The 23,252-nt window shown below is 36.5% G+C and overlaps 1 protein-coding gene across 12 annotated transcripts in view; it reads left to right on the forward strand.

The window, feature by feature from the left end:
* The window catches only part of HERC1 (HECT and RLD domain containing E3 ubiquitin protein ligase family member 1), a 213,269-nt gene that overhangs the window by 109,336 nt on the left and 80,681 nt on the right, over positions 1 to 23,252 (forward strand). For 11 of the 12 annotated variants that reach the window (XM_060005804.1, XM_060005802.1, XM_060005812.1 and 8 more), the window contains 10 exons: positions 6,374 to 6,642; positions 8,328 to 8,543; positions 9,204 to 9,324; positions 9,561 to 9,798; positions 9,963 to 10,147; positions 12,328 to 12,483; positions 14,357 to 14,463; positions 15,003 to 15,113; positions 17,843 to 18,019; positions 22,673 to 22,912. In XM_060005804.1, coding sequence (XP_059861787.1) covers positions 6,374 to 6,642; positions 8,328 to 8,543; positions 9,204 to 9,324; positions 9,561 to 9,798; positions 9,963 to 10,147; positions 12,328 to 12,483; positions 14,357 to 14,463; positions 15,003 to 15,113; positions 17,843 to 18,019; positions 22,673 to 22,912 — 1,820 coding nt within the window. The remainder of the gene's footprint in view (positions 1 to 6,373; positions 6,643 to 8,327; positions 8,544 to 9,203; positions 9,325 to 9,560; positions 9,799 to 9,962; positions 10,148 to 12,327; positions 12,484 to 14,356; positions 14,464 to 15,002; positions 15,114 to 17,842; positions 18,020 to 22,672; positions 22,913 to 23,252) is intronic. The other variant, XM_060005808.1, reaches the window with a different exon arrangement.

Raw genomic sequence — 23,252 nt, forward strand, 5'->3', positions numbered from 1 at the left:
GGGGAGCCCCCAAATTGGCACTTTTATTAACCCATTTTTTCTGTGGTTGTGAAAACTTGAAATGTTAAAAGTTGCCACTAGTGGAAGTTTTCTAAAAGCCTGTAGGAAAACTGTTTTTTCCCATTATATTGTCTTTTATATTTCAGAATTGAACCCTTCTCTTGATAACTTCCTTGGCAGGATGTTAGGTTCTCTACAGGAAAAAAAGTGAGAAGTAAGGGAAGGTTGAGGAATGAGAGGAAGAAATGCACCCACAGTTTTTTCATTTTTGTGTTTATAACTTAGAAGAAATGTTGGTATTTATAACTTAGAAGAAATGTTGGTACTTAGAATACTAAGAATGATTTTTTTTTTGGAACTATTAGGAATTATAGGGACTAGAGCTGGTGCTTTGTTTATTGAAAAGTCTTTTAGTATTATAACATACCAAGGTTCCAAAAAATATAGGGTATTTGTGATATCAAAGAAATTAAATGATGTTTAGTATAACATGCAATATGTATTTTATCATTTTCTAATTCTTTGAAAATTGGCAATTCATGTGCCATAATTAGCCAGAGTATCCTTTTCCTTAACCACTTGAGTTAGGAATTAAATTTTTGGAACGCTTTTCCCTTCCTAATGTTGGTTAGCTCAGGCAAAGATTGTTGCTATAATTTCTATGTTATATTAATAAAAAGATGGCTCCAAACTTACTGAGTAGCATAAGGGATCCAGCCTGTCGTTTTAAGAGCTTCCTACTATACTAATTATGTTTATAAGTGATAGTCTGTTGACTAAAATTACTCTTTTCTCTAAGATCTTTATCATGCTTATGGAAATTTAAATTTGAGATTCAGTCTATGATAACTGTGTCAGCATGTGACAAAGTAATCTTTGGAATAAAACAAAAAGTGGTATTTTTAGCTTTGAATTAAGAATAACCTAGAAGTCAAGTGTAAATTACTTAGGAGGAATTAATATGACACTTTAAAATAACTATTCTAGAGTTGCTACCTGTTCACAATTTTAAACAATTGCCCTATAAGTACGTGTCGTTTTCCTGTAGTTTTAGAGCTAAGTAGATACAACTGAATTAAGCCATTAATCCAAATTTGTTTATGGGTGAACCAACTTCTTCAAAAGGTCATAGTACCAAGACCTATTAACTTCTTGGAATCTAACTTTATTTTGTTGGAAACAGAAAGGCAAACAAACAGGACCTCATGGGAAAAGTTTGTTTGTTTAAATTACCCATTTAGGAAGTTATAATAGGGAGGCAAACTAGTTATGCAAATTATCATGGTATCACCTAATGTGGTACCAGTTTGTTCTAGTAATCATTGTATCTTAATGTTCTCAGGCAAAAATTTTGCTGATAGCTTTGTTCCTAGGAATAGGTGACTAGAAAGTAGGAGTACTGTTCTAGGAAGAGCAGCAAAAATAGTTTTCAATCTCATGAATCCTAGTGTTTGTGGATTAAACAATGAAAATGTATACTTAATATCATGTATTTAATTATAATGAATTTCTTTCTTTAAAAGAAATTAACATTGAAAATACATTTGGAACATTATATTTTGAAAGAAATTTTTTAAAATCATGTATATTTAGAGACTACCGTCTGACCACAGTGGAATTTTTTGTTTTGTTTTGCCCTTAAATGATGATTAAAATAAACCACCCTATTTTTTCCCTATTTATTGTCAATATGGACCAGATGTCATAAGCCATAACATGCCTATCTTCAGTTGGTCAGATGAACCTACCAAGTCTGAGAACTTTTTGGAGCCATTCAGGTGTTCTGATTCTGACTTGAGCTATGAAGGACAAGCAGATGTCCAGCCAAGTGAGAATTCTTCTATGTGCTTATTTACCCCTTTCCAATATTTTGAAGAGGAAATGTAAACTTTCTTCCGCTCACTTTTCTTTATCATTTATTAGTCTAGTGGTCCTGAGTTATTAAAAGTTTAGTAGAGAAATTAGAGATAGCAATGTTTAATTACATCTCGTTTACTGAAACTAAATGGATGTATCAGTGACAATTAATGGTTGTATACACATTTCAGCTGCTCTTAATATGCCTCCAAAGACTCCTCCTTGAGAGGGTCTAGTGCCTGTAATTTCACTATTTGACATTGGGGTTACTGGAATTCATGCTGTTGAACCATGATTGCTTCTTTTCCCCTCACTCCAGTTAATGTGTCACAGTTGGTCCAAGCTCTTGGTCCGAGAAAGTGAGTATGGTAGGAAGGAGTAGAGCAAAGTGAGCAAATAAATTGAGCTCAGCCAACTTGTTCGGCTCTTTAGAGGCATCAGAGCTAAATTCTAACTCCAAAAATGTCATCAGTTACTTTAAAAAGAGATGACAGGTGGTACATATTTCTGCTTAGCACCTCAGAAGTAATATGAAATTTATATTCATTAAACACTTAAAAACTGCTTACTATATGCCAGGTATTGGTCTAATCACTTCAAACATATTAACTTATTTAATTCTCATAATAGCCTGTCAAAATTCTTGACAAAAGCTGTTAAACATGTTAGTATTTGGGTACTTTGATAAATACTTAAAAGATTTGCTGTAGTTGTGCAGAACTGAGCTCGTTCTTCACTGAAAGACAATATGTTTGCTCAGATACTTAACTTTAGTTTTTGTATTTAAGCTGAAACTGATATAGTGAAAAATGGTGGGGATACCAAAGCAAAATTTTAAGAAGGAGCATCATGGTTTGATTTCACTACCCTGCCCCAGGTCTTTAAATATAGTGTTAGGGTTTTATTGCTAAATAATATTGGAAACATTTATCAACATGTGTGTTTCATGGTATAACTTGTATGGGTGAAATGCTGTTTTATCTGTGCATTTCGAATTAGATTATATAAAGAAGAACAAATGTGAATGTTGTCTCCTGTATCAAATTTCTCCTTTTGTCTTCTGATTCTTGTTGTGGTAGTGTATTTACTCCTTTTTGGCCAGTTGAGCCCCAGAAAAAAGAAGAGCTTCAAGCAAGTACATGATGGCATGTTTAATTTTTTTCCCCTTTTAGCTTGCCTACATATTTTATGGTTTATAAAGTATGTATTGCAGCTCTGCCATGTTCATTTTGAAAATTCCATTTAAGAACCAAAGTTGTAAGGACAAGTAAACAATCTCAAATTTCTTGTTGGACTTTATATTTTCTTTTTATAGTAGGAGACTCTGAATTAATATTAAGTAAGAATTGGGCTCAGTCACAATTACTCTGTAGAGGCTTTTGATATGCTTTTCAGACACAATATTTCCTATATTCAGATAAAACAACAGAACAAATCAGTTATTAGGTTGTTATAATTTTTTTAAGAATTAGAGGTTTTTCATCTCTCATTTCCATATTGTGAGATTTTGTGTTTCAAAGTATTTTTGATATCAACCTAAACATTTTGGTTATAATTATTTAATTTATTTATTTATCCTATTGCTTTCAGATAGTGTCTTATTCTTCCTTATATTTTATTCATACAAAGTTTTGTTTGGCTTATATACTTAATAAATTACATGTTTTATTTATTTATTTATTTATTTATTTTGTGGTACGCGGGCCTCTCACTGTTGTGGCCTCTCCCGTTGCAGAGCACAGGCTCCAGACACGCAGGCTCAGCGGCCGTGGCTCACGGGCCCAGCCGCTCCGCGGCATGTGGGATCTTCCCGGACCGGGGCACGAACCCGTGTCCCCTGCATCGGCAGGCGGACTCTCAACCACTGCGCCACCAGGGAAGCCCATAAATTACATGTTTTAAATTAGGGGTCAACAAACTGACTAGAGGGCCAAATCTGGATTACCACCTTTGTTTGAAAGTAAAGTTTTGTTGGAACCCAGCCACACTCATGTATTACCTATGGCTGCTTTCACACTACAACAGCAGAGTTGAGTAGTTAAATGAATAGTGAATGACCCACAAAACCTGAAATTATTTACTGTCTGGCTCTTTATAGGTAAAGTTTGCTGACCCCTGCTTTAAATTGCAGAGAGGATTTAATTTGGGGATTGACCACCTATTCCATAGAATATTTTGGAGTATATTAAGGCAATTCGCTACTTGCAGTTTCTTCACATATTGAGCCTTTGCGTAGGCAGGCAGTTGAAATTCCCATGGATCAGTGATTTGTGCGTTGATTAAGAACAGGAATATGTAAGACCACCTCCCATAAACTTAAGGGATTAGTGTTATTAATTTAGAAAAGATCATTTTCTTTGAGCCCCTGTTTCCTCAAGTGAGGAAATGGGACTAGGTAATCTTTAAGGTCACTTTTACTTCTGTGGTTCTAGCATTAACTCTCTGCACATTGTATTTTCATTTTGAAAAGTAATTTATAAGTATTGGAAGATGGAAGAAATTTTTATTCTGAAATTTTATTATTGAACCAACAAGCTCAATGCTAAGAGACCAAAAAATATCATTTGTAAGTTAAGGTTAAATCCAGAGTCTGCATTTGGGATGCTTAAGGAAGTGGAAAATGATTCTTTCTTTTTTTTTTCTTTTTTTCCACATTAGCCCCTCCTTTATTCTTTAAATATCATTTTAATTTAATACATTATGCATCCATGACATTTTTCTTTGGATTTTTACCTTTTCTGTTTTACATGGGAAAATATTCAGCTATACAGTTTGGGGAAATTTTCAGATTGGTTATTTTTTATGTTCAGTAGAACTGAAAATCCAACATTTTTTAATCTTAAGAATTCTTGCTAAAATATAGAAGGCAGATAAACCATATATTCTTAGCCATTCTAAATTATTTTAGTAGAATGCATATAAATTATTTCATAGCTACTTTATAATATTAACTGCCTATTGTGGATTTCTGTGTCTCATTTTGAAGTCCTGGGGTTTTCCTGACATCAGTGTAATAATTCAAAAATAAGTTATACAGTCAATATTGTATTAGTTCATTTTCTCTTTGGGCATTAGTGTTTAAGTAGTCCTCTTCCCAAATCTTTTCCATCTAGTATGTAACAAATATAATCTTTGTAATGCATATTTTATTAGGTACCTCAAGATTCATTCCTAATAGAAAAATTTGGTATATTCACAGAATGAGATATTATACAGCACTCAAACAAATGAACCATGGTTACATGGAATCATGTGAATGAGTATTAGCAATATTATACTGAATGCAAAGTAATGTCCAAAAAGACTACATAAAATGATACTTTTTTATAAAGTCACAAACAACTAACACTAAACATTATTTGTCTTGGGAATACATATAAGATAAAACAATATTTAACAACAATAAAAGCAAAGGAGTGATAATGAAATCCTTAGGTTGGAGGACACAGGGGAGAGATGCGTTGGGGGGGAAGAACAGATAGATAGTATTCTGCCAGTTCTCTAGTTCTTGTGTTCACATTTATTATAAGTAAATATAAATACAAAAGCAGGCCATGCATGGACCAGTGATGAGAGTATATCATGAGCCAAGGAGTATGATTAATCTAACTCATGTACCTGAGATCAATTAAATCAAAAAATACAAAACGTGTAAGAATTAGACATTTATATATTTATTTAAAGCCATTATTGGCACATACCTTGGACAGTTCTTGTGATCAAACATATTAACATTTTTGCTGTCTAATGTAAAGATTTTAGCCTAGAAAATGCCCACTGGCAAAACTAATGGTATTATATTTAGCCACTATTGTTAACACCACTTGGTAATTTTATGTAGATATCATTTTATAGTAAATCTTATATATTCTTGTCTGTGAAACTTTGCTTCCTTTATATAGGAGTTTCACAACCTGAAATAAATGTGCATATCACACAGTGAAAATGTTCCTTATATTAATGAAACCAAGGGTGATATTTATGTCTCCTTTTTTGTGTAAGTTTACTTGCCCTTCTATATTCATTTTTTGGTAATATTTCATTGCAGATATGTACACATTTTGCACAGTCTTGACTCAATCTTTGCAATGATAATGTTAAATCAGATGAAGTCCTATTACTAGTAGGTCTTACCAGCAGTGTCCTAAGTGCCGAGTTCCATTTTGGTCATAAATGATGGTCTGGTTTAATACTGCAGAGCATTTTAAGCTAAGCATTTTGAGAGCAGCTTCTGCCTTTCTTTTTCTTGTGGCAACGTGTTACTAAAGCGCTTACAGAGACACTGGTACATTAAACAGGGCTTTCCCTTTGTTTTCTTACATTGCTGTAGTTTTTGTTTGTTTGTTGTTTTTTACCAAAGCATTTTGCTCAGATTCACTTAATGCATGCATGTATTCAAACACTAGTATCCATTTCTCACCAGTTGGTATGATAGCAACACTCAGCCCTCATCTAGTTTCAGAATGTATGCTCATCTTGGTCATCACTGATGCGTTTTTGTTCTGTTTGTATGTAGGTCCTATGCATAGTCAATTGGAAACCCTGAGCGACTCTTGGGCGCGCCTGAAACATAACAGAGACTGGTTGTGCAACTCCTCTAACTCCTTTGAGTCTGATTTTGATCTTACCAAGTCTTTGGGAGTTCACACTTTGATTGAAAATGTTGTAAGCTTTGTGAGTGGAGATGTGGGGAATGCCCCAGGTTTTAAAGAGCCAGAGGAAAGTATGTCTACAAGTCCCCAAGCCTCCATCATTGCAATGGAACAGCAACAGTTAAGGGCAGAAGTAAGTCTTTGATATTTACTCCTTGTGAGGGACTGTGGAAACTTAAACTGAACCACTGAAGGTAAAATTGTAGGAAAAACTTTTCCTTTTCTTCTATTCCTTGCCTCCCCTTTTCCTTCACTTGAGCTTTTTGATGTTGCTATCTTAACCAAAGCAGCCTGATAGTTTGTTTGAAGTGAACAGTAGTGCACAATATACTCTAATCACTAAGTCTTTCCTTGTCTCCTAGAAGCTAGAGTGAGATTGGTTGGTGACTATACAGATCTGCTCTTAGAGTCCCCATTTTTGACCCATTTGTCTCCGTTTAAAAAGGGCTAGATTAGAACACCATGCTAATAATGATAAATGCTAAAATTAGTGAGCATTGCCTCCAAATATCCCCCTCAAAATATTTATTAATGATTGTGGTTTTAACATGTCCTCAAATTCTTTGATACTCTTCCCTCCAGGAGGTGGAGCTTAATTTTCCTCCTCTTGAGAGTAAGCTGGAATTAGTGACTTAGAGCTAACAGAGTATGAAAAGGGGAAAAAAATACAGTAATTTTACATTGCAGAAACCCGGCAGACATCACCTTAACCAAGTGATCAAGATTAATATCACCAATAGTAAGTTCTGGTGATATCATGTACCCTGATAATAATGTGATGAGAGGGGGACTTTGTAGTATTCATCCCTAAATCCATACCTGTAGGCCAAACGTGAGAAAACATCAGGCAAACCCAAATTGAGGGACATTCTATAAAATACACAAACAGCCCTTCATAGGTGTCAAGGTCATGAAAAACAAAGACAGAAACTGTCACAGACTAAAGGAGACAAGACAACTAAATGCAACGTGATATCCTGATTTGGATCCTGGAACATAAAAGGGACATTATGGGAACTCTGGTGAAATCCAAATAAATTCTGTGGTTTAGTCAGTAGTGTTGTACCAACGTTAATCTGTTTTCATAAATGTACCGTAGTTTTGTAAGATACTAACATTAGGAGAAGCTTGGGGAAAGGTATACAGGAACTCTCTGTACCATCTTTACAATTCTTCCATAGATATAAAATTATTTCTAAATAAAAAGTTTATTTGTTTTAAGAAAAAGGAGGGTAGGCCAACGGACTGCTGTGGTGGATATGTGTCCTCCTAGGGAAGATAGAGCCAGAAGTTCAAGAGAACCACAGAGAAACCTTTTGGAAATACTTCTAATTCTTGAACTAAAGAGTACTCATTCCATATAATGTTATAAGTAAAGGAAGCAGTATCCATACTACTTGATGCTTTTGAAATCATGTATATCTCCTCATGAGCATCACAATAGCTCTGTGAGTAGATTAAAGTACTATTAGCCTCATTTTATACATGAAGAAACTGAGACTCAGGAAATTGAGTTTACCAAGGCTACATAGTCGTTGGAATACTCTGGCCTTGAAACTAGATCTCCTACATCCAAATTTACTACTTTTCCCCTTGTACTGTGTAGCCTCTTTTATACTGAAGTATGCTTATAGAGATCTTAGAGATATTTTAATTTTTAAAGTCATAACAGTAAAAGAAATGTTTATCTTAATAGAATAGATTCCTAAGAAATACCAGAATTTTCTGTGTGCTAAGAAATATATTGTCTGTGACGTACAGAGTTATTTGTGTCTCAGTTCAGTGAAGAATTCTAAAATATGTTTATTTTTTCTCAAGCTTCGTTTAGAGGCACTTCATCAGATCCTTGTACTATTGTCTGGAATGGAAGAAAAAGGTAACATCTCTCTGACAGGAAGCAGATCAAGCTCAGGTTTCCAGTCATCCACTCTGCTCACATCTGTGAGGCTGCAGTTTCTAGCAGGGTGTTTCGGTTTAGGCACTGTTGGACACGCAGGAGCCAAAGGAGAGAGTGGCCGATTGCATCACTATCAGGTAGATGACAGAACTGTCATGGGAGGATGACACCTTTTAGTATATTCAGATTTTAACTGTATTTTTACAACACCAGTTTAATAATGCTAAACTTTTTGGTGTTTAGAATTGAGGTTTAAAAATATAAAGACCTAAGTGACTTAAAGATACCTCATTGGTTTAGTTTCCTGAGTATAGCTGGGGTTAGATAAGCCATTAGGTAAGCCATGGTACTATTGTACTTTTAGATTCTTTGCTGGCTCAGTTTTATTAACCCTTAGCCAAATTGCATAGAGGTAGATCTAAGTTGGGATAAGGATTAGTGTTTGGGAGGATGGGTTTCAAGAATTTACATTTTAGACTTGATCATTTTACCAAGTTTCTCTGATTGCTTGAACTGTTTTTTTGAAGTGTTGTCTTTATGTCTTCCATGTTTAGAGAGGAAAAATGCTTTGTGGGAAAGGAGAGAGATTATAGAATGAAGAGAGATTATAGAATCAAGAATTTTCAAGCATTGAAAAATAAATTGGTTATAAAACTTTTATATACTGAAATATACTAAATAATTAAAAACCACCATAGGGCTCTAGCATGGGCTAGGAATAAAATGCTTTTACTTTCATTTGGGTAGGAAGTGTTGTTGTTGTTAATAGAAAAGGTAAATCTTTGTGTGTAATTTAGGATGGGATCAGAGCAGCTAAGAGAAATATTCAGATTGAAATCCAGATGGCTGTGCATAAGATTTATCAACAATTGTCTGCTACTCTGGAGAGAGCCCTGCAAGCCAACAAGCATCACATTGGTGAGTAACTGCACATGCAAATATAAGGTGCAGGTAACATTTTGGCCTGAGGTTATGCTAGGTGGCTAATGTTCTGTGTTTAACATTAGGTCAGCTTATAGGTAAAGAATAAATACTTGAAAGTGTAATAGTGTTCCATACTACTATTTATATTTTAGAATATGATTTATTTTAGTAAATGCTTTGTTAACTTCAAAGAAGATTCTCAACTGCCTTTCTTTCTTTCTTCTTTTTAGAAGCCCAGCAGCGTCTCCTTTTGGTTACAGTTTTCGCCCTGAGTGTCCACTATCAACCAGTAGATGTTTCTTTGGCGATTTCCACTGGTCTGCTAAATGTATTGTCGCAGTTATGTGGCACAGACACCATGCTAGGACAGCCTCTTCAGTTGTTGCCAAAAACGGGTGTTTCCCAGCTGAGCACAGCTTTAAAAGTGGCTAGTACAAGATTGCTCCAGATTCTAGCCATCACTACAGGGTGAGCATTGTAGATGTCTTGGTAGAACTGTGTGGGGCCTGGTCTTTCACATTTCCATTTCACCGTAATCTCCTTTATGTGTTTAAGCACATTTGCCCTTCTGTGTAATTACCATTTATTTTTTTCCTGTTATTTCATGTTATTTCACGTGTATGTTTTTCCAGGACCTATGCTGATAAACTGAGCCCCAAGGTAGTTCAGTCTTTGTTGGATCTACTCTGTAGTCAGTTGAAGAATTTGTTGTCCCAGGCTGGTGTACTACTTATGGCCTCTTTTGGAGAAGGAGAAGAGGATGAAGAAGAGAAGAAAATTGACTCCAGTGGAGAAACTGAGAAGAGAGACTTCAGAGGTATCATAAATCTTTTTTCTCTGTCATTATTTACAAGCATTTATTGAATCCACATTGTGTGAATATCATTAGAATGTAGAGTTCTTTCTGTTGTGAGGCATGAGAAGATTTTTATTCATTTAGAAACCCCTTTTTTCTCCAAATATGTATGGTTTAGAGGTACCTCTGACTGAACTTCCTCTCCTTAGAGTTGGTTAACCCTGATGAAGCAACTGTACCACTCAGTGTCTAAGTTCAGCCTCTCCTTGGCTGTTGTGGCTCTAGAACTTAGAGGTTCTAGGTGACTGATTTCCCCAGATTATGTTCTTGTAGCATTTGATCATGAAAGCCCATCTCTTGGGTTGCATTCTTGTTTTAAGTGTTCCCCCAGGACCAAGGGTTTTTTAATATATGGGAATTGGGTTAGAATTAGGGAAGCTGAACTTCTTGCTAGGCTGTTCTGTTCTCTAGTCACTAAAAACTTCTTCATTATACTTAGCCGTAATAATTTTTGCTTGCTGTAATATGGTCATCTCCTTACAGCTTTTAAAAACTATAGTGAACATTGTGGGAATTCCCTCGTGGTCCAGTGGGTAGGACTCTGTGCTTTTGCTGCTGAGGGTGCGGGTTCAAGCCCTGGTTGGGAAACTAAGATCTTGCAAGCTGCATGGCGCAGCCAAAAAAAAAAAAAAAAAAACTATAGTGAACATTGTATTTCAGTAGAACGTAAACCCTGAACAGAAGAACTACTATACATGTCTGTTATATATTAAGCGAAGAAAGGTCTAAAACTGCTCAGTTATTCAGTGTCTTATTACCATAATAAGCTCTGTAAAGGACTTAGAGCAGTGTCTAGCACATAGTAAGAGCTCAGTAAATGTTAATATTGGAATATTATAATAAATAATATTTAAATAAATAAAGTAGTATTTAAATAATATTAATACTGTATAGATAGGTGGGTGGATAAAGGAATATGCTGGGGATACAAAAATGACAAAACATTATCTCTGCCCTCAAGGACCTTCTAGGGAGATGAGGAAGGTAGATGTTTAAACAGATAATTACAGTGTAGTACAATAAGCTCAGAAGAAATAGCTAAATCTCTTAGGGCAGAATCTAGGAGGATGTATGAGTCTAATTTAGGGCTAGCTTTTGGTTTCAGAGGCTGAACCTCTGGCAAGTTACTTCTTCTTTATATAGCAAGTATGTAGCTTATACAAAGAGCATGGGCAGACTCACAGGGTATGATAAAATAAAAACAGGCTTTTAATGCCACCTCCCTTTTTCCTGAGATCCAGTTTGGGGATACAGAGTTGTTCAGGTAATAGTTTCTTACCACTCTGTTGAGTACTGCACATATGGATGGCAGGGAGAACCCAGTAGAGTTACTTCTCAGCCTATAGCTCCCCAAGAAAACTGGATCCTTCCATATCCAGTAAAAAAAAGAAACTGTGATGAATCTCAGTAGGTGTAACAGCAGACTGAGTCCAAATCCATTCCCCTCAGGTTGCACCCATTCTATTTATGGGGATGGCTGGGAGTGAGACTGATTCTAGTAAGCGGTGGCCAGGCATTCAGAGGCAGGTGGACCAGGTATTAATAACTCCACATACTCTTTAAAATACTTAACTGAAAGTAAGGTATACTCTTCATTTCAAACGTAGTACTGATACTGAAACACAAACTGTATCATCAAGTTGTATTAACCAGCTTTATATTTAAGGTCTCCAGGCTTTAATTAATTTAATTAATTTAGTGTCTTGTTACAGAAATACTTGCTGGGAGTGAGAGTGGGGTAGGATGGAGGCCTCCTAAAAGAGATTTTCCCAGGGATCTCTACGAAGAGAGAAAGTTTCATGGAAGAGGTAGCTTTGAACTGGATTTTGAAGGAATGTGTAGGAACAAGGTTGGAGTGAGATATAGTTACGTAGGGCAGGCCAATAATTTTATATTCTTCAAACTAATATAATAAATGTTTGTATATTAGCAAAGACTAAAGAAGTAAAGAAGAGGTAGAGTACTGGCTTTGAGTGGGTCTTAGCCAGGCTAGGGACAACCTGTCAGTTAGCCAGGCTAACTGACAACCTAGGTTTTGAATTAGGTGTGTGCTTACTGCATTCTAAATGTAAGTTATTTGATATAAGACTGTTTCCTGTTGGCTTTTGGTTGTAATGTAAACTTGTCTGTTCACTCTTTAGTTGCTCTTAGGAAACAACGCGCAGCCGAACTGCATCTGGGGGATTTTCTAGTTTTTCTTCGCAGAGTTGTATCTTCAAAAGCAATTCAGTCAAAAATGGCTTCCCCAAAGTGGACAGAGGTGCTTTTAAATATAGCATCTCAGAAATGTTCTTCAGGTATGTGACCTTTGTCTTATTTTACAGTATTTTGTACATCACGTGTGTTTTATTCAGATAACAACATTGGATACTTGACCTTGATTTTAAGCCTTTTCTTTCTTGTTTTATGAGTACTTATTTGATTGAAAGAAAAGTAATCTCAGGAGTAAAAATTGGGAGGAGTTACTAATAGAAGGTAGCACTGGAGAAGATCGTGGATTTAATGGAGAGAACTTGGCTCTAGTTCAGATTACAGTAATAAAAATAAGCAGAGGACATCCTGTTTAATATGATAATTTGACACAGATTTTGAGTTTACTTCTTGGATTATCAAAATGCAGATTGGAGTTTGTCTGTTCTTTCTTATCATGATATGATTTCTGTTGCCTTGATTTGTAACTTCTGATTGTATGCTGTCTCTGAGAGTTCTTTATAATAAGCTTAATTCCTGGTCCTTAGCCTAAAAGTCTGGTCTGCTTGCATAGATTACTATCAGTCCTTTCCTAATCTGTTTTTTTTTTATTGTGATAAATATACATAAAATAAAATTTACCATTTTAACCACTTAAGTGTACAATTCAGTGACAGTAAGTACATTCACGGTGTTGCTCAACCATCGCTACTCTCCATTTCCAGAACTTTCTCATCATCCCTAGTCTTTCTTAAATGTGCTAAAATATAATATAGTCTTCTGTGGTACATGCTGTTTTATATGTGTACACTCTCAATATAGTTTATTGGTGTTTCTTTTTACTTTTTTTAATGTGTATTCAATTTTTTAAAAATTCAGATCCTGTATCTTTAAGATTGGCATAAACAAAAAAAGAATACGGACAACTTATTATTAACATAACAGCTGCAGTTGTTAACTGCAAAAATACAGTAAAATGGAGTCATACTAAATGTTAGTGTTCTTACAGCAGAATTATCCCAGTCATTTTGTGGTAGCAAATTCTGGCAAGAAATTTATTTGTTGTTAAAAGTATTTAAAGAATTTCCAAAACTGATCAGCTGTGCTGCAAATAAAACAGCAGTTTATTCAAAAGAGCCCTTACCTTTCTCTTATTTTCTTAAAAGATCTGCCATTTACAGGTAACTACTGTTTTCAGATCAGTTGTTCAAACCAGGGTTCTTCTGTAAATACACATCTTAGCTTTATATATAGTAAGTTTATACTCATTTTCCCAATAGTTTTTCTTAACTAGTATAACTTACAATAGCTTTTTTTTCTCCTTTAATAAGGTAAGCCTTCTATAATATTGATTAAGTTCTTAGAGCATGAAGAAAAATCAGATATTTATTTCTACTGGTTGTGTTGTAGTAATGGATAGAAAAAAGAACATCAGTATCCTGTCTCTACCTTTGCTTACTTTAGAAAAGTACAAACTGCTTACTCCCCATTAATCCTGTGAGTCCGTCAGGGCATAGATGGAGTCAGAAGCAATTGAAGGCGATGATAAGCCTGAGCTTTAGAGATTAACAGACCTGTCATTTACAATCCTACTTCTGTCTCTACTGAGCTGTGTGGCTTTGGTCAAGTTACTTAACTTCTCTGAGCCTCAGTTTCCTCATCAGTAAAATAGGGATATAATGTAGGATTTGTGAGGATCAACAGAGTTATTAATGTGTATGAAATGCATAGCACAGTACTTGGCACAGGTAGTTATTATAGTGCTGTTCCCTTACATACATAAAAACTGAAACACAAACATGGATATTCATATACATTAATGGATATGGGATGAATCCAGAATTCTTGTGATAATATGCTGAAGTGAAGTCTTTTCCATCCTAAATACTTAACAGCCTCAGAGATTTTTTTCAAGAGGTTTATTTAAACTTTGAATTTAAGTCACATTTATAATAAGAAAATGTCTTTTTCCCCCTCCAGGAATTCCTCTAGTTGGTAACTTAAGAACGAGGCTCCTTGCACTTCATGTCCTTGAGGCTGTGCTACCAGCTTGTGAATCTGGTGTAGAAGATGATCAAATGGCCCAGGTTTCTATTTTTAAAGTTATTAGAAGATGTTCTTTACATGTGCAACATGATGCACCGAAAATCTAAACTCATGGTCTCTTCAGTTGTAAATGTGTCATTTATTCAATAGCACGACTTCCACTTCTGAGATTGCTTTTTTAATTATTTCAGCTCTAAGCAAGGAGAAAGAGAAATTAAGTGAGTTATGGGATGTGAGGAGTAGTGGTATAGTGAATACTTTCAAGATCAGAAAGAAAGGAAAATTTGTGGAATTTCTTCCTAGGTTTGGGCATCTAGAGAGAGAAAGATATGAGGCTGCATGGCCTCATCAGAGGTCCATATAGTGGGGCAACATGAAGACAGTCGAACCCACTTTGTAGTGGGTAATGGTCTTTCTAAAAAATGATATTTAACTTGCATCCACCCAAAGTAGCTGTCAGACATTGGTATAATTAAATCTCACATGTGACTTAATATTATAGTTACATGATTTATCTTTTCTAAAAATAGTTAAAATGATCCTTTACAAATTTTATCATTCTTTTTCCTTCAATAAATAGGTTGTTGAACATCTGTTTTCCCTTCTGTCGGATTGTATGTGGGAGACACCCATTGCTCAGGCCAAACATGCTATTCAGATAAAGGAAAAAGAAGAAGAAATAAAATTACAGGTACTTGATTCTTCCAAAAAAGTATTTTTAGACAGACGTGAATATCTTGTCACCTGTCTCTGGATCCTTTCTCCTTTGACTTTGTTCGTTATTCAGTCTCTTCTTTGTACTGTGTTCTCTTCTCCACTGGTTCTTTCCCCTCAGTTTATAAACATCTCTTATTCCCACCCTTCTAAGTTTCTTTTTTATCCATGAAGCCTTCCCTATATTCTCTCATCCTTCATTTCTAAGCTTCTGGGAAGAGTAATCTTGTGTATGTTTAAGTCACTTCCTTACTTCTCATTATCTCTTCAGCCCAATTGTTTATCTTTCATCAAAGCACTGAAATTAAATGACAGAGGTAGGTGTTATTGGTAATACAGTGTATGGCTTTTTATCCACAGCTTACTTGACCTCTGGAAACTCTAGCCTTCTGTTGTTTTCAAAACACTACTTTCTCCTAGATCCCCTCTGCCAATCCTTGATTCCCTCTGGAGGCATCTCTTCTTTGGTGTGACTTTCTCCTTGCCTCCATCCCAAATTCCATTGTTCCTCAGAGTTCTGTCTTCAGCTTTTCCAGCAGTCTCAGTCATACCCACGACCATTTTCACTACATGCACTGCCTTCCAAACTTGAATGATAGCCCACGTGTCTCTCCTTCAAACCTTTCTCCTTTTCTTCCTATCCCATTTTTATTGGTGGCACTAACATTCAACTAGCTTTTCAAACCTGAATTCCTGGGAATTCTCCTAATGTCCCCACCCATGTGGTCCCTAGAACTCATTGATTTTTACCTCCTAAATAGTTCTTGAATCCATCCATCTAGCTACCTTAATCTTTCTATCAGTTTTCATGATTCCACACTTTTTCTGGCTTTCCTTCTGTCCCAGTACAATGGCCTCTTCTTCTCATCCTCTTTTATTTATACTTCCTCTTCTGTTTAATCTGACTGCTGGAGTATCCCAAGGCTTGGTCCCAAGACCCCTTTTTTCCTTCAACTGTCACCTCCATTCCATTTCCTATAGCCAGCAAAACCTTATTCAGATCCATATGCCATTGATTTTTAATTCCTTTTTTGACATTTTTCCTGAATTCCAGACATATACCCATCTTCTACTTGCCTTACGACTTGAATAATAGTGTAATAGGCCTCTCATACTTAGTAGCATCCTTAGTTCTGTTACATCTTGTTCCTTCCCCAGGCTTTCCCATCTTTCCTAGTAAGTGACTCAACCAAAAAACCAAAGAGTCATCCTTGATTCCTCTCTTTCTATCACACACACCCACATTTTCTTTGTCTGTACAATCTCCAAGTCCTGTTGACTTCTCTGTTAAGACTTAACTTGAATTTTCCACCTCCTCATTCCTCTGCCATCACCCTACTCGAAGCCACTACCATCTCTGGCCTGGATTATGCAATATTCTCCTAACTGGTCTTTCTGCTTCCATTGTTAACTCCCTATAGTCCATTCTCTACACAGGAGCCAGTGTGATCTTTTAACATTGTAAATCAGAGCATGTTCGTCCTCTGCTTAAAAAACCCACCAGTGGTTTTTAATCATTCTTGGGATAAATTCTAGAACTCCTTGTTCTCTCCTCTTTGCTCACTACACTGTGAACAACTTGCCTTCTTCCTGTTTCTTGAACACACTAAGCTTGTTCCTTCCTTTGGGCTTTGTGCCAGCTATTCTCTTTGCCTAGAATACTTCCCTCAGATATGTTTCTCAGAAGTCAACTTATTATTCATGTCTCAACTTAATTATCACTTCTTCATTGTACTTTCCTGATCCTCATTCTAGAGTCAGTTGCCACACAGTCTTTATCACATCACCTTTTTTGATTTCAGCATAGCACTTATTACCTGCTATTTCCTTTTTTATTTTCTATCTCCACCTTGTAAAATATAAGTTCTATGAGAGCAGAGACGTTATCTGTTTAGTATACTGCCGAGTATATAGGACCTGGTATAGTGCCTGGTACATAGTAGATGCTTATTAAATACCCATTGAGCAAATGAATGAATTTAAGTTCTCAGTATTTCTTACCTGAACTCTTGCAGTAAACTCCTGATTGTTCTCTCTGCTTTCATCCTGTATGCTCCTGGTAAAACAATGTTTATAAAACATAGATCTGATAGTAGTTCCTCTATATAAATCATTCTGTGTAGGCACTCCCTATTGTCTAGAGTAAAGATTAAACTTAGAATGGCATTGAAGGCCTTCCATGATTTTGTTCCTTCTTCTCTTTCTAGTTCCTTGTTCTCTTTCAGTCTCATCCTCCATATATTCCATACTGCTTGCAATTCTTTAAATCAGTGAACTCTGTTTCACCTCCATGACTTGGCACATGCTGTACATACTGTCTTAAATTTCTTACTCTACTTTAATCGGCTGCTTAATGCCTTCTCACCGTTCAGGATTCAGCTCAGAAGTCATCCTCTTTTGAATGCTTACCTTATCCTTCTCAAGCCTGCTTAGAAACTTACACTTATATGTTTCTGCTATACCTGTCATGTAACTTCTTTTATTCTCTCACTACAATACCGGTGTTATTTATTTGTCTCTCTGTCCCCTGACTGAGCTGTAAGCTCTTCATGGGCAGGGACCATGCTGTATGTATGATTGTGTTCCATTGTCTGCACAGTAACTAGTACATAGTGGATAATAAATATTTGTGGAATCAACCCAAGGAGATCTCAGGAACTGAATCTGAGTTAGTTCAAAATACTGACGCAGTTTCCTTTCTGGTAGAAGCAGGGAGAGTTGGAGGAAGAAGATGAGAATCTTCCTATACAAGAAGTATCCTTTGACCCAGAGAAAGCTCAGTGTTGCATAGTGGAGAATGGCCAGATTTTAACTCATGGCAGTGGAGGAAAAGGATATGGATTGGCGTCAACTGGAGTAACTTCTGGGTGTTACCAGTGGAAGGTACGTAGAATTCCAAGTAGTTTTTAAAAGAATTTTATTTTTTTAGTACTTTCCTCCTAGGTTATTATAAAAAAGTATGGAAAGACTATTTAAAAAATCATCTTATGTAAATGTTCTATTACTATGTAAGATTTTAACATAAATGGAAACTCAGTGAAGGATATACAGAAACCCTGTATTATTTTTGTAACTCTCCTGTAATTGTAAAATTACCTCAAAAATTTTTTTAAGTGTAAGGTTGAAAAATCATAATCATCCCTTCCATGAGGGGTCACACGGTGCACACCCAGCAATGAAAATGCAGTAACATATGTGTGATGTTTCTGCCTGGGAGAGCGTATTAGAGACTGAGTGCCCAACATTTTTATTGAGTGCTGGTCACATACTCTCTGCCTGGCCTTTTTTAGATTCCCAGAAAGAAAGCGGGTTTTTAGCATAAACCATATTGTCATACAGTCTAAGCACAATAAGCCACCAATATCAGGGAGATTTTTTATCAGTGTAGGGAACTATTTACCAGACAAGTTCCCAGGTGCCAGCCAAGGACCAACATTGCAAGCAGACATTTCTAAGGATAGCAATCTCTGCTGTGTTCTTTTTTGCACAGTCTACCTCCTTGGCTGGCTCCTGGCCACAGTGTTTTTACAATAAAATTAATATTATTATCTGGTAGGACCCCAGACAGCAGGGTGAGACTGACCTCCAGTACTGACTTCAGGGGTCTTAGACTTAGCCAGTTAAAACAAATCTCATTAATTGTAAAGGTCTATCTTAAAAAGTCAAGTGACTTTGTCTTTAAATTTAGCACAGCACAACTCTGGGCAGTCCAGGGATCAGAATAGAGTGCATACACAAAAAGTACAATTCCAGAGGTCATACATGGTATCCCTGGAAATGAGTTTATAATTGTTAAGATATCCCTAATCAGGATATACAGTAGTCAGGCAGAACAAGTTAACAGGACCCCAATGTGATCTCCCATCAGGGGGCCTCCCACCTTCTGTTCCCACTGCAGTCTAAGTAATTTAATTGAGTGCTTGGTTTCAGAGGGACTGCCTCTGAAGGACAGTTTGTTAAATGGTTTTGTTTGTCTGTGACATTTTATCTGCCTTAAGAGTTTGGATGACATCTGGAGGTGTTCTGTGGAAATTCCATGACCTGGGGTCACCCCCTACTTCTTATAGCCTGTCAGGTATAAGGCTCAGAAGTTAGTTTGAATTTAAAGTGCTCTATGCATGTGGCTGATTTCACTTTGTTGTGCAACAGAAACTAACACAGTATTGTGAAGTAATTATACTCCAATAAAGATCTATTAAAAAAAAAAACACAAAAAACAGCTTTCTTGACAGCATGGCTTTTTTCCACCCCGGGAGGAGGAGCAGTTCCGAAAAAACAATGATCATTTATGCCCTCCGTCGTCTTCCACACTTTCCCAGGGCCTGGGTTGTTTTTTTTTTTTTTTCCCCCTCCCCGCCCCCACCGTTATTCTAAAATCAGTGTTTCCCATTTACTTATTATAACTTCAGGTCTTCTCAGTCATTTTTTATCTCCATCTAGACCTTTTGTCCAGAAGGGTTAGGTACAAGAGGGACAAAAGAATTTCCACACGAAAACTTTTTTTTTTTTTAACAAAAATGTTTTTATATTGATACAACTTAACCAGAAAGGTTAGCAATTGGTCAGGACAAAATCCCAATTAAAAAAATTGTTTTCCAGAATAGGTTTACAAAACCTTCTATGCCTTTTATCCTAATCATTTATCCAGTGAGCAGCCTAGGAAAGATGAGTCTTTTTCTGGGGAGAGCTTCATTTAATAAACTGTCTTACTAGGCGTGTGTATCAGATATTGAATCAAGCTATCAGTCTGTTGTTGCAAACTACGACTAGTCCAAAAAGCTGAACATAATAAGTCAGCAGCAGTGAGACCTCCCCAAGAAGAGGTCAAGAGTCCAGTCTGTTATAAGAGTGGACATAGAGGTCATGCACCCTTGGGTATGCCCTCCTCCACCTTTCAGCTTTCGGTAAGAATCAAAGTTAGGAATGTAATCAGTTTCTATGTCAGAAATAAAAAGCCAATCAGCAGCTCAAATTAGATGGCTATCAAAAGAACAGGCCCTTTCCCAGGGGCATGTATAAGAGACCTGGACAGTACAGCTAGAATCCATGTAGTTTTCAGTTTATGGCTGCACCAACTAAATCTTCACCAGCCCCCCGTCTGGTTTTTGTTCATTAGGCTGGTGCCTGATTTTAGTTGAATACAGCTCATGTTGGGTTGAAACAGCCCATAGCAGACAGTATGAGGTTTTAACTTAGAGGCAGGTCCAGGCAGTTGGAAGTTGTGAATTGAGGATTCTATAAAATTGGCAACTTTTGGGGGCAGCAATAAAGCCAAAATGCTGTAGGATCAGACAGCTGCATTTTAAGTCTAAGTGACGAGCAAGGCTTTCCTAAGCTCTTTTTGCCTTCTTAATCTTAGAGTACAAATTTACCCACTCAAAAATATGCATTTCAGGCTAGAAAATCATCAGCCTGTAAGGGTCAGACATCTGATTTTATAAGAACTAATTGGCAACTAACAACTGCTTTTTAAAACTCTCAAAGTATATTTCTATGTGGAGAGTGCCACTCCTTTATTTTGTCTCCCTTTTTTTCTAGCAGTTCTAATAGGCAAAAATCATAACAAAAAATCATCAGTTATGGAGGCTTGTTTTGTTTCCAGTACTCAAAGAATTTAAGTTCCGATCTACTCACCTGGGGCAAAAAGCGAGGACGTTGTATCCCACTGACTTTTCCTTCGCAGCTTTTACTTATCAGGATGATCTCTTAGTATTTATGAAGTTACAAGCATATAACGTTTTACATCATTTTTTATCATACATCTAGATGCAGTAGCCACAAAGTGAAGCTGTTGTTTAAAATTTACTTTTCCCTTTTCCCTCAGATCTCAAGTTCATTCAGACCCCTAGCAGTAAATTTAGCATTTTTAGGGTTAATTGGTTGGGCCAGGGCACTGGTACAGCAGTGACAGCATCTAGGCTAAAGAAAATCGCTGGAGTCTTGTCTTTTCTTTTCTTCTTTTCTCTCTGTCCCTTTCTCCATTTCTCCATTTTTCCCTCTCTTTCATCTATTTAAAGTTTTACTCCAGCCCTGGGAACTGATTTAAATAACCTTTTCTCCTCTCACTTGGAGGAAAGAGCAACACATACTTCTAATACTTTTGGTCTACCCAAAACTCATCTTCAGGAATTTTTGAACTTTTCCCCCTCCCACCTGGACAAGAGAGCAGCTGCAAGCTAATGTTTATGCTTTGGCCCGTCCAAAGCCCATGTGTGAGAATGCTTGGGCTCTCTTTCTCCTCCCACCTAGAGGAGAGAACAGCACAAATTTTCTTCTGGCTGCTCTTTCCCCCTCACTTTAGCTTACAGGGCCAAAAGCAGCCAGGGGACCCAGTGAGCCAACACTCCTGGGGTTGGATCTATTAGTTTTGAATTCCATAGGTAACTTTTACCTCTCACAACAGATAGCCACTCACCTGCTGCTTCATAACACGTGTAACCCCATAGCCACTAGAGTTTTGTCTTTCCCCAGTTCTATCTCTCTCTCTTTTCCCCAAATATATAATTGTATTTTAATGACTTAGAGTTGTTCTAGTGGAGCTCACGTTGCCACCATTTTGTCAGAGGTCCTGAAGGTGACCCCCATGTTCAAAGATTTGATAGAAGGACTCATAGGACTCAGTATTATCATTGTACTCATGATGACTGGGGTTTCTTATAACAAGGTAGTAAGGATACATAACTGGATAATAAGGAGAAAAGACACAGGTGACATCTGGAGGAATCCACGTGGAGGCTTCCCTATGTTCTCTCCCTCCCATGAAGGGTCACATGGACTGCAGTCTTGTCCCAGCAAGAAAATGCAGCAACATGTGTGTGATGTTTTAGGGAACCCCCTTAGAGACTTAGTTCCCAAGATTTTTACTGGAGACTGATCATGAAGGTATCCTCTGCCTGGCATGTACCAAAACCCCAGCTCCCAAAAGGAAAGTTCGTGTTCAGTGTAAACCACATTGTTTGTTCAAACATTCTTGTCCTGGTGAGCCACCCGAATCATTTTGGGAAAGTTTTCTAACGGTGTAGGAAACTGTATACAAGTCGAATTCCCAGATACTAGCCAAGGGCCAGTGTTACAAGCATGCCTTTTTAAAGACAGCAGTCTCAGGCCTGCTGTATTAACTCTTTTCCGCACAGAAGTATACACAAGAGAGTAGTTAGAAAATTTGTATAAAGAATTGAAGCTTTCCATTAATAATTTTCTGGACTGGATGTACTTCCTCAGCTTCATAATTGAGATGTAAGTTAAAATTGTTTATTTTAAATAAATACTCAAAGGTTATTCTAAATGTTCTACAAGATAAAGATTAAATCTGTCTTAAAATCTTTACAAAATCACGAAATGTCTTAAAATCTTTACAAAATCATGAAATTATTTCATTTGTATGTTATTTTCACTTAAGCTGAAAATATGTTTATTTATATTTTCATAAATGCATAAATATTATTTACAAACATATTCCCCAGTATGGCTTTATACAGTTAATAGTATATAAACAAGTTTTTTGAATATTAGTGAACATTACCACTTTCATTTTAGTTTTACATTGTGAAGGAAAACAGAGGTAATGAAGGCACCTGTGTTGGAGTTTCTCGCTGGCCAGTACATGACTTTAACCACCGTACTACCTCGGATATGTGGCTCTATCGGGCCTACAGTGGTAACCTCTATCACAATGGAGAACAGACTCTGACATTGTCCAGCTTTACTCAAGGAGATTTCATTACCTGTGTGTTAGACATGGAAGCCAGGACCATTTCCTTTGGGAAAAATGGAGAGGTACTGAAACTTATTCAGAAGTATTGCATGTTTTCCTGTTTTTATTTATCCTCAGCTCAGTTATTCAGGTACTGACTATTCAGTTTATAGATTATTTTCTCTTCTCTGCTTTTTCTCTAATACCTTTCTGTTCTTATAATATTTATCAGCACCAAAAAAAAAAAAGAAAGTAAAATCCCAGGAAGATTGTTGAAACAGAGGAACAAATTAAGGTCATTTATTATATGTGGAATTTCCTTAGCAAGGTTAGCAAGGTTAATTGAGATTTGGCTCTAGTAACTTACTCTGTCTCATAAGAGCTTTGAATCTTAATGTGTATTGGATATTATCAATTAAAAAA

The sequence above is a fragment of the Delphinus delphis genome, chromosome 2 (genome assembly GCF_949987515.2).
Source record: "Delphinus delphis chromosome 2, mDelDel1.2, whole genome shotgun sequence".
In the NCBI taxonomy this organism is placed as follows: Eukaryota; Metazoa; Chordata; class Mammalia; order Artiodactyla; family Delphinidae; genus Delphinus; species Delphinus delphis.